Genomic DNA, 16,825 nt, shown 5'->3' with positions numbered 1-16,825 from the left:
TTCGTTAAAAAAAAAAAAGGTGAAGAAAATAATGTGCTGGAGACAAAGGGGAGATGCTAGAAGTGGGCCAGTGGGTCTGAGCAACAGAGGAGCCCATCGGTAATCTCCTGGCGTGGCCTCCCTGAGGCTCAGCGCCGCTCCCCACGCCCTCCTTCCCCTCTCATCTCTTGCCACCTTAAAAAAACACACATAGGCAGAAATCAATCCATCAAATGTCATTACAGATTTATTAAGCCTGATGTAGAAAGACATTTAACAGTAACATCTTCAGAAAGCATAAAAAGAGCACTTCTATTCAGTCTTGTGCTTTGAAAATCTAAATATATTTTTATCATATAAATAATTCTTTTCATGTTTTAAGTGCATCTGTGTTTTTTTTTTTCTTCTTCTCTCCTTTAATTTTCGTTTTTCAATTAGCCAAAGCGGAAGTCGTGGTTGACGGAAATGAAGCCATTTGCAAAGCTAATGGTGTCGGGAGGCCTGTCTGAGTTATACTGTATCAGCCCGATTTCCAAAAGGTGGTTCAATGTCTGCAGCATTCAAATGAGGGACAGCCTCCAGCAAAATCATAATTGAACACACCCAGGTCCTTAATGTCGGCAGTTGAACTTCCTGATGCAAATTATGGTAAGATTTCAGATGGGGACAGTCTATTTCCAATAACTCCTGAGTGGGTGAGACAAGACTTTTTTTTTTGACACAAAGGAAAGAGTTATCATGCTTAAGAATGTAAATAACACACGTATAGAAACCTTTTTGATGGAAATGAGGGGCTCCGTTTAAACCTAGGTGAGGGTGTTGTTATTTTTTCACAATAGCTAAAAGAAGTAGTATCTATTATATAGGGCTTTAATTACAGTTCTCAAAGTAGAGTGATTTTTCCTTAAAAAAAAACTCTTTAGAGGTAAAAAGTAATGGCTTCTTTGATGTAATTTTCACCTCCACCATCAGAAGATATTTCTAGTGGTGAAATTGTACTTTTTTAAAAAAACCCTCTCCTTTTAGAGATTATTTCATTGCTAGAGCATCATACACATACATCTCGAGTGTGCCCAAACCAAGTCATTTGTATTCAGCCGGGGGCTGCTCCAGGTGTTTCTTTTGGCTGATCTGAGTTATATGGGGTATCAAGACCAAATTGTTTAGAATCAGGAGGAAGGACAGGAGGCTGGCGCCCGGGGACAAAAGGAGGAGCACCTTTCCTGAAAATCCCTGTGGTTTTTTTTTTTTTTTCAAGCTGGAAAGCCATCATTTCTGGGGGGACGGTGTGTCTTTAGGCAGTGACAATGCAGCTGAGCCTTTGGAAAATTGCAAATAGTGACTGCATTGAGCACTAGCATTTGGGATGATCAGGAGCAAAGGAAAGCGTGGTCAGCCAGGGAAAGAACTTTCCAGATCCCAGAGACGAAGGCTTGGATGCCTCTCTGTGATGAATCTGTTTGGCCACAGGGTGGTATAATTTTCCTAGCAGAAAAAAATTTTTTTCTTCATTGCAAGGACAATTTATAATCATCAAAAAACAAGTGAAACATGGTTTTGATTAAAACAGCCTGTTGGCTCAATAATTTCTGTAATTTTAAAAACATCCTTAATGCAGAAGAAGAACACGCCGATGTCAGGAATGGCCTGGGGCCCCATTACAACAGCAACCGAATAAATAAGGAAAAGAATTGCGAGGTCATAAAAACAAAATTAAGCTAATGTTTCAAATTTTGACAATTATGAATTCTTCCTCTAAGAAGACATTAAAAAAATGTTCAGGCACTATTAGATAAAATACAGAGAGGATAATTCTTACATGGATGAGTTTGCAGTTTTCCCAAGGGGTAAAGCATGCCTTTAAAGGAAAACCCTGAATTAGGATGTTGATTCCTCCTTAAATCCAGCAACTGGATGGACTCATGCAGACAGACAAACTTGGTTCTTAATCGTTTCTTTGTAAACTCAGATCTAATTCTTTCGTAAGCTATTGAAAGAGAATGATCAGGAAAAAACATTACAAGCATAATTTTTTTTTCTATACAAAAGAATCCCCATTGTGGGCCAGTTTGGTAGGAAACAGAAACAAGCAAATATAACAAAATCTGTGTTCATACATGGCGATATAGTTAGTATATACAAATATGTACAGTATAAAAATGTGCGGGAGGCTGCTGTTCTCAGCCACCCGAGCTGCATTTTACACGAGGGAAACAGCCTGGACTTTCCTCCTAGTATACAGGCAAAAGCAGTATATACAGCATGCAGGTTATAGAAAATCAGTGCGCTTGCATGGAGCATTCTACAGGTATGCTTGCTGTCATTTTTCTTTGAAAATGACTAGTCTGTTTTCCTAATATAAAAACATGTTTGCCTTTCTTCGCTGGCAAACACTTTCCTTCATAGCAAGGTTGAATTCTCCCAACTCACTATGCCTTACCTCCCCTACTGCCAATTCCAAAAGAAAAAAAAAATGTCTAGAAGTAACATGAGGGGATAAATGCAGAACACAAACGTGGTTGATGCCAAATTTCTTAAAAACCTACGCGCTCTGCAGAGTAAGACCTGGTTGACCAGTACGAAGGTTGTGTATGATCAACTACCCTCTTGATTTTTAAGGTGTTTGGAAGTTTCTGATTTACGCTGATGGCGCCCGGCTGTTAGGAGTCAAAGTCAGAAGGGATTAGGAAGACAACAGCATATCAGAGACCAAGAAGTAGGTTGTATCCCCTGATATTATGACACTTAAGAGTCCTGAGCCAAACAAGGATGGTGGCGTATGTCAGCTTTTTCTGACTTGAGTGCACATTCTAGCATCTGATGTATTATAAGCCAAAACATTATACTGCAAAACTGGAATGTTTCTGTTGCGTTGATCTCCGTGCAGAATGAAAATAGTTTTTACATCTTCTCCGCAGATTGGTTGAGCTTAGTGTATTTAAAACAAGATATACATACACATTTATAATTCCTGAATGTTACCTGGGTCATTTAGAAAGTGAATACATTGCTGTACAAAGTCTTCATATTTGAGATACAATCGTATGATTGCTCAAGTTCTGTAAATATAAGCCTTTGCCTGGGGACTAAGATACAAATGTAGGCTTCAGGTCCAAGATTTAGTAAATGCATTGAAATTCATTTTCTGGAGGGGTTGAAGGGAGTGGTAGGATTTTCTATTTAAAAAAGTATTTTTAAAGTAATCCATTTGTTAGAATTTTTCAGCTTCTCCTGGGGTTCTCACAGAAGAGTCATTATTTGTACTTCCAAAAGCAGTCTTAAGCAAATAAACATTGTAGAAGGGCTGTGAGTATTTAATTTTTTTTTCAATCAGGTTGCTTTTTTAAAAAAGGCCTTAATGACCATCCTATGGCTATTGGTGAAACCATTTGTATGCTGAGAGGCGTCAGATCAGGGTGCCTTTACTTGCAGGAGCCATTTTACTTGGAATATATTTTTCCAATGGAAATGGACAAAGTTCTGTTGCAGAAATAACGTTCCACCTGGTACTAGCATTTTAAAACAGTCCTCTTCTAATCCATAAAACATTTCTAGTTTTCCCTGAAGCTTTGGGCTGCCTTGTGCATGAATAATTTTGGAGAAACACCCACGCCTGTTAGCCCATTGTTCGTGGAGGATTGGAAGAAGATTAACTAGAGCCTGGAAATTGTGTGTCTGCGTCTGCTTCTGAATCTGTCACAGGAAACCAAAGGAGATAAGTGGCTTTTACTTTGGATGAAGAGGTAAAATTCCCCCATAGAAATTCTAAAGATGATTCACAAGTTTCAAAATGTTTAATGCTTCCCTACAATGGAAACATGTCTTTCTGTCTGTGGGGATGGAGATCTGGGCCTCTTTCTCCTGCTCAATCTTTGTCTAAAAGTGTTTTGTGGATATTTTGAGAAAGTGCCACATATAGGAAGGGAGAAAATGAAATTAGCATTTTAACATCTCACAGGGGGAAAAAATAAACGGAAAGTTCACTTGTGATTTTTTTTTTTTGCCAAATGCATGTTCAAAATAGATACCACTTTTTTGTTCTTTAGAACTATATGTGTATATTTGTGTGTTTGAAGCCTTCAATATATTTCCTTATTATTATTATTTCAGCATTCATCAGCACGCTTCGATTCTTGTTGCAGAGAACAGAAGATAATGTGAAAGTGACATTTTTTATGTTTTTTTTTTTTTTAACAAAAAATATTTAACAAACTTGGAAAATGAAATCTGGTGAAAAAGATTTGAAAGCAGTCACATAACCTAGGGAATGACAGATGGGAAAGACGCAGGATGCAAGCACCTTTAAGGCCTTGTAATCTTTGGATTTACTGTGAGAAGTTTCAGAAAACTGCGGAGTCTTACTGTGGCCCTGTCCATAGGCCCTGGAAAATTGCAGTGAGTAAAATATATTCACGGACACACACACGTGCACGCACGCTCACACACACGTCCTCACTGTTTAGTCAGCGCTATCTAAACGCCTCCCCGAAATGTCATTTCATTTGTTTGTTCTCAGCATTTCCACTCAATTCAGTGGCTCGTGTCTGTGACATTAATTATGAAAGACTCCAACCACCGAGCAGGCACATTTTGGGGGTGAGGTGTAAGAAATCTAGTTATGACCTTAAATTCTGTGGGGACTGTCTGGACTATTCAATTTATTCTATGATTATAGTCTGCTTTTAGGCCATGACCTATTTTTAAACTATTTCCTCTCTGTATACTTCTCAGAAGGCGAATTTCCTATTTGGAAAGATTATTATTTTTGAAAAACAGGTATAAAATGCAAATAGCGTGAGGGGGGTTGGACCCTAATTTAGCTCCTCATCCAGGTCTCTGGTGTTAACCACCTCTAGGCGCTGCTGTAAACACCGGAGGACCAGAATGTCGTGGGAATTGCTCACCTTGTATCCCGTAGCACCTAGGACAGTGTTGTGCATACAATAAATGACTGATAATATCATTAAAAAATTTTTTTTTAGCTGCACCATCCAGCATACACGTTCTTAATTCCCTGACTAGGGACCAAACCCGAGTTGGGAGCACAGATTCTTAACTACTGGACTCTCAGGGAAGTCCCGGCAGACGCCTGCTAACATTTGTTAGTCAATTTGCTAAATAAACGGCGTTGCCTCTTCCGTCTTCTGCTCCCGGTGTCTTGTTACATGCTGTACGTTTGGTGAATTTGTTGAACTACAAAATGGGGCCAAATGCCTAAAACTGAAGTAGTCATATAAGCGACTTTTTCAGTAGGCGTTTCGGTTTACAGCCTGTGGGTGGTCTTAGCTAGAGGAAGGGAAGGGAAGGAACAGTGGTCTCCTGCCCTCACTGATACCAAGGGCTGGGGACAGAATGGAGATCCTTAGGTGTACTTTGCGTGATATTTGCCCATCATTTTTCTGTCCATCGAATGTTCCAGTTTATCAGCACTTTATTTATTTACAGAGAGAGGAAGAGAATGGTATGAAAGCAGATAAAAACATTCTCCTGAGTTCTTGTTGTTTTTTTCCCCTCCAGAAGGAAGTTTCTAGAAGCTTTCCAGAGCTTTCCAAATGAAGACAGGTCTGGTCTCTAGGAATATACTGAGCTCTGTGTGGATCTCACAAAAAGAGCCCAGATCTTGTTTCCTAAGGAGAGCATTGGCAGCTGTCCCTCAGCAGTGACATTTATGGTTACCAAGCAACAACTCATGAGTCTTACCAAATTTATAAATATTTTTGTCTCTTGCCTCCCACCCACCCCTCCACAGAAATTGCGCTAACAAAACTGTATAGATGATGTGTTGAAGCAGATGATTTATTTCTTTCTTAGAAGGGAAACAATTTCCATGGAGTTGAGAATCGCATTGTTTTCCTCAAGTTGGAGAAAGAGCTCAAGAATCTGCTTTGGGACGGTTTAGACAGAATCTGAATTATATCAGTTTATCTAATAACCCTGGGTTGGAGCAGGCAATTTTTAACAGCTTCAAGAACCCCAGTGCTAATGCATTGGTTTCCCTTTAATAGAATTTTGTTGTCGAAGGACAGTGCTCAGTAGAGTCCACCCTTCAATCTTAACCCATCCGAAGACTGTTCCTTTCCAGTTGAGCGCCATTCGTTTCTGGTTGAATAGGTTAAGCAAAGACAGACCTCGCTGTTCTCAATTCACTTTATGATCCTCCCATCATAAAAAATAATATCAGCACCTTGCTTTTCATGTCAGAACTGCATTTGAGCCGCTATTCCCTATGCCCATGAGTAAATCCCATAAAAGCCGCCCCGTTGTACTGTTGCTATTTTTCCTTGTGGGTGATTGATTGATGGATGAGTGCTGACACTTCAATGAAGCTATTTCGACTGCCATCTCAATCCGATGATGTGAGGGGTATATTTTCTGTCCATGCCTCATTACTTCAGAATGACATTCCTGGAACTTCATTTACTTTTTCCCTCCTTCCCCGAAGCGCCATATTTTTTCCCATCTAGGTTATGCATGCCATAAAAAAAGCAATTTGCTATTATATGTGGCATAAGGGCAACACTTTCTCTAGGAGGTAAATAAGAAGTTTTTTTTTTTTTTTTAAATCCCAATGTTGAATGTAGGGATCATGTCAAAATTCCCAAAACAATTCCAACAGGCAAGTGCCATGAGAAATGGCGCAGAGGATATATCTGGAGATATTGGGCTTCATTTTGTTGGTGTTAAAAGATTTGACAGAGATTTCCTTGATAATTAAAGCACCAACAAAAGTGACTCTTTTGTTTCAGAATCACTTGGTTCCTAGTGCTCTGCCTAGAATAGTTTAAATATTTCACCTATAGCTGAGTGGCAGTTTACAACACAATCTAGACTTATTTGTCCTTTGAGAATGAGGAAATTCATTGTTGAAATGCAATAACAGATTTATCTATTATAGGTTGCTTTCAGTTGTATCGAAAATGCACAGCTAAACAGATCTATCTCTGCATTTCCAAACAGTGCACTAGATATACAAAGGTTTTAACAGTAAAGCATGCTCTTAGCTTTTCCAAGTTGACTTAGGACCTGATTTTAATCTGTGTAATACAGTATTCCCGTTAATAATAACGTATAATTAAGACATCCGTTAAAAATCCATAACGTTAATTTAATGGAGAAAATCTAATACAGTTCTATTGGAATTTTTACGTTAAATTAACTTTAACGGGCTTTTAATGGATGTCTTAATTAGATCTCATTATTAACGGGAATATTCCACAAATTAAAATTGGGCCCTCAAAGTTTTAATGAAAAAAGTTGCAGGAACACATTTAAGATGGACACCCTATTTCATGCTTTCTGTTGCTTCTGCAGCTGAGCTGGGTTTCCAAGCCCGTAAACAACAGATCCTGGAGAAAAAAAATTACCACAGAAGGCTGCTGCTGAACTTTCTACCCTGCAGTGATCTCATCTTCTTATTTTTTTCCGATTCTGCATTTCCCCAATTGTCCCGATTTGCAGATCTCATATGAAGTGGTACATGCTCAAAACTATATGCTTTTTAACCCATAAAGATAGTGATGATAAAGATGCCCACTACCGCATGGGAAAAAGTCACTGGCAGCAACACGGTTAAGCCTGACTATGTGAACAGCTTTCCCAGAAGATGAACATTGTTCAGAGGTTTTCTTGGCTCAAACTCTGGTTTAACTTAATAATTCTTCCACTTTGTGGCGATTAATGGCTCCCAAGTGCAAGGGCAGGACTGGGCAATCCAGGTGCAGCTGTAATTGTTGCACTGAACAGAAACATTTCCTTTAGACAAACGTTCCCAGAGGGGTTATAAATAGGAAATGGACATTACCATGGAAAATAGGCTTCCAAGCATCTACATTAAGGGCAGCCCACTTGGACATCAAACTCTGGAGACTCGTCCTCCCCCGCCCTTTCCTGTCAAGTGGTACAAACTGACAGAATAAGCAGGTCAGTGTTCTCAGTCCTCCTTTTTCTTCAGCGGCACTTTGTTTTCTTGTGACAGCGGAAAGGGGACCATGGAGACGAGGCAGCCCCGCTGCAGTTTATCAATGAAAATCTAATATTGTCCATAAGCAGAGAAGTGGAAATCAATACTTCATTACCAAATTGTTAGTGCGGATGAAGAGAAACGGCCGGGGTGATTTTTTTTTTTTTTTTTGGCAGTCTTCTTAGAGCAGGGTGTCGAGAGGAATCGCTGTCAGGAGAGCGGGGTGGTGCAGGGCAAGGCCCGGTGTGAAGGAAATCCAGGCTGGAGAGTTGGAACTAAGGCATTTGTCCTGTAATGGGAACCAGAACAACAGAAAAGGTGCATTATTTTCTGAGGAGCAGCCCGGATAGTCAAACCGATCACCTCTTTCACTGATATTAGTGTTCTGCATAGGATCTTAGTTAAGTCTAGTATGATGTGATCAGTGATTGAGACATAGAAAGCAAGAGCTAACTTAGGGGAAAAAAATCTTTAAAATATAATGTATGGAAGACATATTTGAACACCTCTGTTTGCAGCAGCGTTATTCGTCATAGCCAAAAGGGGGAAGCAACCCAAATGTCCATCATAGGATGAATGGATAAGCACAATGGTACATCCACACAATGGAATATTATTTAGCCTTCAAAAGGAAGGAAATTCTGGCACATTCTTCAGTATGGATGAATCTTGAAGACATTGTGTGAAGTGAAAATAAATCAGTCATAAAATGGTAAAATACTTCACTTGTATAAGGTACCTAGAGAAGTCACATTCAGAGAGACATAAAGCAGAATCGAGGCTGTCGCGGGCAACCTTTGCAAGAGGGGAACGTCTTGGAGATAGATGATGGTGATGGTTGCATAACAACGTGAATGGAATGTACTCAAAGCCACTAAACCTTACACGTAACAATTGTTAAGATGGTAAATGTTATGTATTTTTTTTAACCACAATTAAAAGTAAAAAAAACAAGTATGGTTTTTCTATTGTGAAGCATTTAAAAAAAATTAAAAGATTAACCTGTGGCCTCACCATCAGGATAGAGCTCCTGTTTACTCCCTGCAGCACTCCCTTTAGGGTTTTCTTTTCCCACACATTTTTGTCAGGTTTACATAGCTGCCAGGGCCCACTGTGTAAAGTGTCCCTCTCTATCCTTTCACGAGGAAGGTCATTGTGAACAGTGGGATGAATTCTGTCACCTATATCATCAAAGCTTACTAAACCATCTTGCAATGGTGTACATTTAATTCGCTTCCAGTTTTATTCAATAATATTAACTGTGATGAACATCTTTGTGTTTAAAACCATTCAATATGTTCAGATACCTTAATAGACTTAAGTTTTCACGTCAAAAGATAGCAACATTTTTTTGTGTGTGTGGTGGGAAAGTGCTTTAAAGTATTTAACGGGCTGAATTTTTTTCCAGATACGTGCTATTTGGATGGCTGTCAGTTCAGGAGGTTCAGTCGCTCAGTCGCGTCAGACCCTCTGCGACCCCATGAACCGCAGCACGCCAGGCCTCCCTGTCCATCACCAACTCCCGGAGTTCACTCAGACTCACGTCCATCGAGTCTGTGATGCCATCCAGCCATCTCATCCTCTGTCATCCCCTTCTCCTCCTGCCCCCAATCCCTCCCAGCATCAGAGTCTTTTCCAGTGAGTCAACTCTTCGCATGAGGTGGCCAAAGTACTGGAGTTTCAGCTTCAGCATCATTCCTTCCAAAGAAATCCCAGGGCTGATCTCCTTCAGAATGGGCTGGTTGGATCTCCTTGCAGTCCAAGGGACTCTCAAGAGTCTTCTCCAACACCACAGTTCAAAAGCATCAATTCTTTGGTGCTCAGCTTTCTTCACAGTCCAACTCTCCCATCCATACATGACCACAGGAAAAACCATGGCCTTGACTAGACAGACCTTAGTCGGCAAAGTAATGTCTCTGCTTTCGAATATGCTATATAGGTTGGTCATAACTTTTCTTCCAAGGAGTAAGCGTCTTTTAATTTCATGGCTGCAGTCACCATCTGCAGTGATTTTGGAGCCCCAAAAAATAAAGTCTGACACTGTTTCCACTGTTTCCCCATCTATTTCCCATGAAGTGATGGGACCAAATGCCATGATCTTCGTTTTCTGAATGTTGAGCTTTAAGCCAACTTTTTCACTCTCCTCTTTAACTTTCCTCAAGAGGCTTTTTGGTTCCTCTTCACTTTCTGCCATAAGGGTGGTGTCATCTGCGTATCTGAGGTTATTGATATTTCTCCCGGCAATCTTGATTCCAGCTTGTGCTTCCTCCAGCCCAGTGTTTCTCATGATGTACACTGCACAGAAGTTAAATAAGCAGGGTGACAATATACAGCCTTGACATACTCCTTTTCCTACTTGGAACCAGTCTGTTGTTCCATGTCTAGTTCTAACTGTTGCTTCCTGACCTGCATACAGATTTCTCAAGAGGCAGGTCAGGTGGTCTGGTATTCCCATCTCTCTCAGAATTTTCCACAGTTTATTGTGAGCCACACAGTCAAAGGCTTTGGCATAGTCAATAAAGCAGAAATAGATGTTTTCTGGAACACTCTTGCTTTTTCCATGATCCAGCGGATGTTGGCAGTTTGATCTCTGGTTCCTCTGCCTTTTCTAAAACCAGCTTGAACATCTGGAAGTTCATGGTTCACGTATTGCTGAAGCCTGGCTTGGAGAATTTTGAGCATTACTTTACTAGCGTATGAGATGAGTGCAATTGTGTGGTAGTTTGAGCATTCTTTGGCATTGCCTTTCTATTGGATTGGAATGAAAACTGACCTTTTCCAGTCCTGTGGCCACTGCTGAGTTTTCCAAATTTACTGGCATATTGAGTACAACACCTTCACAGCATCATCTTTCAGGATTTGAAACAGCTCCACTGGAATTCCATCACTTCTACTAGCTTTGTTCGTAGTGATGCTTTCTAAGGCCCACTTGACTTCACATTCCAGGATGTCTGGCTCTAGGTGAGTGATCATACCATTCATATCTGGGTCGTGAAGATCTTTTTTGTACAGTTCTTCTGTGTATTCTTGCCACCTCTTCTTAATATCTTCTGCTTCTGTTGGGTCCATACCATTTCTGTCCTTTACTGAGCCCATCTTTGCATGAAATGTTCCCTTGGTGTCTAATTTTCTTGAAGAGATCTCTAGTCTTTCCCATTCTGTTTTCCTCTATTTCTTTGCATTGATCGCTGAGGAAGGCTTTCTTATCTCTTCTTGCTATTCTTTGGAACTCTTATCCAGATGCTTGTATCTTTCTTTTTCTCCTTTGCTTGGATGGCTGTAGGAATGTATATAGTTTCCATCAGTCCAATCTGGGCGGCATTCCTTGGTTACACATTATTTAGTGGTTGTGCTCATTTTAATGAGGAAAAAATACCGAGGACCTAGATTTAATTTTTCTTTTGGAAAAGGAAAATATCCAAGTTTCTAGTAGAACAACAAAGACAAGTTGAGAATTGAATGGCATTTGATGTGTGCAGAGAAATTGAGTGCAAAATAATCATAACAGACTTTATAAAAGATTCCTCGGTAAGAAAGCATAGGACTGCAATACTAGCGACCAGTATCATATACCTACCAGATGCCAGATGCTTTGCATCCACTACCACTAACCCTCAAACAACGTTGTTTTAAAAATGAGAGAGGAAAAGTCTCAAAGAGATTAGTGACTTGTCCCACAACTAATGCTAAGCAGTGGGTGGCTTTAAAATGAGGCGGTCCCCCTCAGAAGCGTCTGTGCGCACTCAGGCACCACCGTCGGGGGAAGGAATCACTTCCCTCTGTCACCGTTCGTATTGCAGATAGGAAGGGTCCCAGCAGCCTTTGGTCTGGAACCCACCCACTCCTGGCAGGTCTGGAAACGTGAAGGAGGATGGTCGCATGGTTGGAGGAAGAGAGATGAGTCAAAGAAAAAGAAAGTAGAGGCTAGAAGCTGCCACGGCGTGGGGCTTCCCAGGCGGTGATAGTGGCGGAGAATCCGCCTGGCAATGCGGGAGACGCAAGAGACGCAGCTTCGATCCCTGGGTCAGGAAGATCCCTTGGAGCAGGAAGTGGCAGCCCCTCCAGTAGTCTTGCCTGGAAAATTCCATGGACAGAGGAGCCTGGCTGGCTACTGTCCATGGGGCCTCAAAGAGCTGGACACGACTGAGCTACTGGGACACCATGTGCTCTATAGCAGGTACAGTAAGGAGAGGGCAGGGGAGAAAACGGAAAAGAGAAAGGAGAGAGGAGGGCTAAACCTGCCTTTCCTAAAGAGTGAACGCCTTATATCGTGAGACAGGACGTCTGTGGCGAGGAGGCGGCTTCACACACAGTTTGTCTGTGGTCCTTGGTTTCTCCTCCCTGACCTTGATGCTAATGTGAAACCAGTTTTAGAGAACCTTATTCCACCTATCACTTCCTTGGACCAGCTCCAGATCTGATCAACCCACAAACTTCTCTGGCTGGATTTCTCTTGGGTCAAAATTTGTTCTGGGAAGGGGAGCAGGTAGAAAGGAAAAATGTTTTTTTTTTTTAGTACAGTCACCTTCTTGGGAATTCACAGTACACATTAACGTATTAAAGGCTCTGAGAAGTCCTGCAATTAAAGCCCAACCCAATCCAGCATAATATACCTTTCTTTAACCTAGGGCTTCCCACATTCGTCAGATAACCCTTCTCTTCCCTGTAAAACACTCACAAGTGTACGTGAGTGTCATTTTCTGGAAAACACTTTCATGACAGATTCTTGTGTGGAAACAAATGAAGTTGTTTAGTTCCTAAGATCTCAGTTCTGAGCTCATTATTGACTTTCTGTAACTCTTTGCTCAGGTTTCTTGGCTTTGGGGGCCTCAGCATGAGAGGACCCAGCTGTCCTGACAACTTGACATTTTCTGCGTGTCTAGTCTGTGCTCCCCCTCCGAGATCCGTGCCTTACCTCGTGCCAACTTCATGATGTTGCAGTGCAGGAGATACTAATGGCTACACTTTCCAGCCGACGGGGATTTAGAGAGGGAAAACCACTGACCTGCAGCCACCTGGTTGGTAGTAGGAGAAAGGGTATCCAGATTCAGATTTCTCTGGTCTCTTAAACGCTGCCTCTTATCTCGCCTGTGATCAGTTGGTAATGTCTTAAAATGTGAAACGCTAGCATTATTAATAATTTACAGGCATTTCCCCAAGAGTGTCTGTACAGTTATTCAGTTAAATTCCAGATATGAGTGTCTTCTATTAAAACCTGACTATGATGCTATTTCTATCTGAGAGATCTCATATCCCACCACTATTGATGGAAAAGAATTCTTTCAGAAGGTCGGTTTTCTATACTACAAGAGAATGATAAAAAGGAGACCTGAATAGTGGGCCTGTTTGGGACAAGATACTCTTTTTTTTTTTTTTTTAAAGAATTTCCTATCTTTAAAAAGAGAAACCTCTTTTTCCCTCTAGGTCTAAAGATGAGACCTGGCAGAAAATTAAAACTAGAAAACGAAGAGAAAGGGGATGAGAATGTGTGCTGTTACTTCTTTTCTGCTCAGAAAAAATTGTGTAGAATGAGTGAAGAACAAAGAGGCAGACACTCTTGGTTGCCTTTCAAATGATGCTTTCGTGCTAAGTTGCTTCAGTTGCATCTGGCTCTGTGCGACCCCATGGACTGCAGCCCACCAGGCTCCTCTGTCCATGGAATTCTCCGGGCAAGAACACTGGAGTGGGCTGCCATCTCCTCCTCTGTTTCAAATGGTAGTTGAGGCCACGTTTTGCTGCTGCATGAGTTTTTCCCCTTAATATGTTCAGCTAATACTATAAAAACAAACCATAAATAAATAAAAATTGTAATTACGTATCAAAAAAGTCACTGGCAGTGTTCATTAAGTAGAGTTTGTGAGGGAGAGCCAGGCGAAAAGATGCAATTATTTTTGTATTAATACAGAGCCATCAGCAGATGTGTAGAATTACATACGCTGTGCTGTGGCCACAGCAGAATCCTGCACCCCCTGGCAAGTCGCTCTGGCTGGCTCTGCCTTTTCTCTGTGCCCCTGCTGGGGGCCTCCTGCCTTCTTTTTCTCTCCTCCGCACTGTTCTTCTCTGTGCTGTGCTTAGTCGGTCAGTCACATCCAACTCTCTGTGACCCCATGAACTGCAGCCCACCAGGCTCCTCTGTCCACGGGGATTCGCCAGACAAGAACACTGGAGTGGGCTGCCATGCCCTCCTCCAGGGGATCTTCCCAACCCAGGGACTGAACCCAGGTCTCCCGCCTTGCAGGTGGATTCTTTGCCATCAGAGCCACCAGGGAAACCCCCTGTTCTTCTCAGAGCTGCATTATTATCCGAAAAGGGTGTTTTGGGATTGCTACCCTGAGCGCTTCACGGTTAGGGACCAAGAACACCAGACATCTCGCAGGGGGCAGGACAGATTCTCCCAAGGGAGTAATGACCTTCATCGTGCACCATGTTTGAAGACTCTGGAGGTTGGGATCACTCCTCTTTGGCACTGTTAATGTTTGGGGCCAGATCCTTGTTGGGGACTGTCCTGGACATTGGAGGGCTGTTAGCAGCATCCCTGCCTCTTACCCACCAGGTTTCGGTCGCATTCCCACTCACCCTCGAGTTGTGACAACCCCAAATATCTCTAGATTTTGCCAAATGTCCCTTTGGAGGGAGGCAACATTATCACTGATTCAGAACATCTGACCTAGTGGAAAACAATTCTATGATTTGAGCTTAGAACCTCAATCCATTGTACGACTGGCATCTGGACGTCTCTGCGTGAATAACTCACAGGTGCCTGAAAGGTCACTTTTCTCCACCCCGACCCTGTTTCCTCTCCAACGTCCCTCTTCATGGGAAATGGAACCACAAACTGCTCAGTTGTTCCTGCTGGAAAGTGGGGCCATTCTCGACAGCTCGTCATAACCTCCCTCACCAAAGTCGACGTCCATCTTCACCCCACTTCCCATTCGAGCCTGTGGCCTTTCCCTGATGACTGGGGCCCTTCTCACTGGCTTCTATCGTCCACTCTGTGTCCTGTGGGTCATCTCCCATGAGCAAGTAGAGGGAGCTTGTGAGAACTGAGATGAGACTGAGGCGGTCCCTCCTCGCTCCTCCCAGCTCACTTCCCTTCAGTGTCCTCTGCGGCACTTAGGAGAAAGCCTTGTCTTTCTAAGACTTTCAGCCTGATCTATTCTGCCACCTCTCCCGCCTCACCTGGGTCTGCACGCCTTAGTGATGTGTGCCGAGAGTACAGGCCTCTCGCTTTTCAGTAACCTCCTTGTTCACGTGTCTGTTTCCGGCTGTGCGGGTCTTCGTCGCTGTTCGGGCTTTCTCCAGCTGCAGCGAGCGGGGGCTGCTCTCTGTCTCAGCCTTGCGGGGCGCCGGCACTGTGCATGCCTCCTCCTGCAGGGGGCCCCGGGCTCCAGGGCATGCGGCTTCGGCGGCTGCAGGACGTGGGCTCATTAATCGTGTGTCCGGGCTCTGCAGCTGGACGCAGGAGCTTAGTTGCTCCGAGGCATGTGGGATCTTCCCAGATCAGGGGTGGAATCTGTGTCTCCTGAACTGTCAGGCCGATTCTTTACCGCCGAGTAGCCAGTGAAGCTGCAACTCTAGCCTTCTGAGGGTATCTGAAACGTACCTCCTTGTCTTTCCGTCCCTTCTTCCCTCCACCTAGAATGCTGTCTTCCTATTCTTTGTTTGGCTAGCACCTTCTCATCCTTGAAGGCTTCGTTTAAATGTCGTTTCCTCAGAGAAGTTTCCTCCTACCCACTGAACTTGCTGCGGTTCCTTCATTATAATTTTGTACCTTATATGTTGTCCTTCCGGGACCATGTCTGTTACCTACTTCTTCATATATGTAAACTTTAATTTACATATATGTGTCCACCTCCTACTCTGGCTTATAAACCTTAGGAAGGTAGGCGCTGTGTGCATCGCATACATCCGTATCTTAAGCATGTTAGCTGATGTCCGGCACATGGTAAGTACTCGATAATATTTGTTGAGCAAATGAATTTTGAGAGGCAATAATTTGCTCTATCTCTTCAAACACGAAAAAGAAAATTTAAAATATTTACACTAAAACAATACGACAGAAAAAACAATATGGATTTACCTAGAACCCTTCTTCTCGAATTCTATGAAAGAGACCATGTAAAGAAAAAAAGAGAACCGACTAAAAAATTAGTTTAAGGAAACATAAATGGACATCAAGAGGATTTGCCACCTGTTTGGTGCTTTCAACTTCAAAGAATAATTTATTCTGCTATTTTGAAGCAATCTGTGTGTGTAGTTAGTTGCTTAGTGGTGTCTGACTCTTTGGGACCCTGTGGACTGTAGCCCGACAGGCTCCTCTGTCCACGGGATATTCTAGGCAAGAATACTGGAGTGGGTTGCCATTTCCTGCTCCAGGGGATCTTCCCTACCCAGGGATCAAACCCTTGTCTCTTGGGTCTCCTGCATTGCAGGAGGATTTTTTTACCACTGCACCACCTGGGAAGCCCCATTTTGAAGCAATTTACATTTTTCAAAGCACGGTTGTAAATATATTCTCTGCTGAAATATATAGGCCAGATATTAGTAGCCACAAAGATAAAGAGTTTAAATAATTTGCTCCCATGGGGATTAAATGATGGGGTTAGGCCACCTGACTCCTAATTCAGGGCTTCTTGAAACTATTTGATTGAAAATGAAAAAAAGAGACTGAGATATAAACGCTAAAGATATGTGAAATGTTTTATTAAAAAAGACTGACAAGGAGGCCAGGTAGAAATGGAGACAAGTGATTTTAACTATGTAATCCAGGGATCAGTTACTATTTTTTTTTTTTATAGTAATAGCAGTTACTATTTCTTTTTTTTCAAATTGATTTTACAATTTGAAAATCCAAATTGGCTTACCTACATTGGTGAATTTCATCAT

General features: G+C 42.2%; 1 protein-coding gene across 1 annotated transcript in view; it reads right to left on the bottom strand.

Moving 5' to 3' along the window:
• Positions 1-200: 200 nt before the first annotated feature.
• Positions 201-16,825, bottom strand: part of TSHZ2 (teashirt zinc finger homeobox 2) — a 493,576-nt gene continuing 476,951 nt past the window's right edge. Inside the window, exon 3 of the mRNA XM_027977343.3 lies at positions 201-8,228. Within this exon, the coding sequence (XP_027833144.2) occupies positions 8,227-8,228 (2 nt within the window). The 3' untranslated portion in view covers positions 201-8,226. The remainder of the gene's footprint in view (positions 8,229-16,825) is intronic.

The sequence above is a fragment of the Ovis aries genome, chromosome 13 (genome assembly GCF_016772045.2).
Source record: "Ovis aries strain OAR_USU_Benz2616 breed Rambouillet chromosome 13, ARS-UI_Ramb_v3.0, whole genome shotgun sequence".
In the NCBI taxonomy this organism is placed as follows: Eukaryota; Metazoa; Chordata; class Mammalia; order Artiodactyla; family Bovidae; genus Ovis; species Ovis aries.
This window is presented reverse-complemented; position numbering and strand designations above follow the sequence as displayed.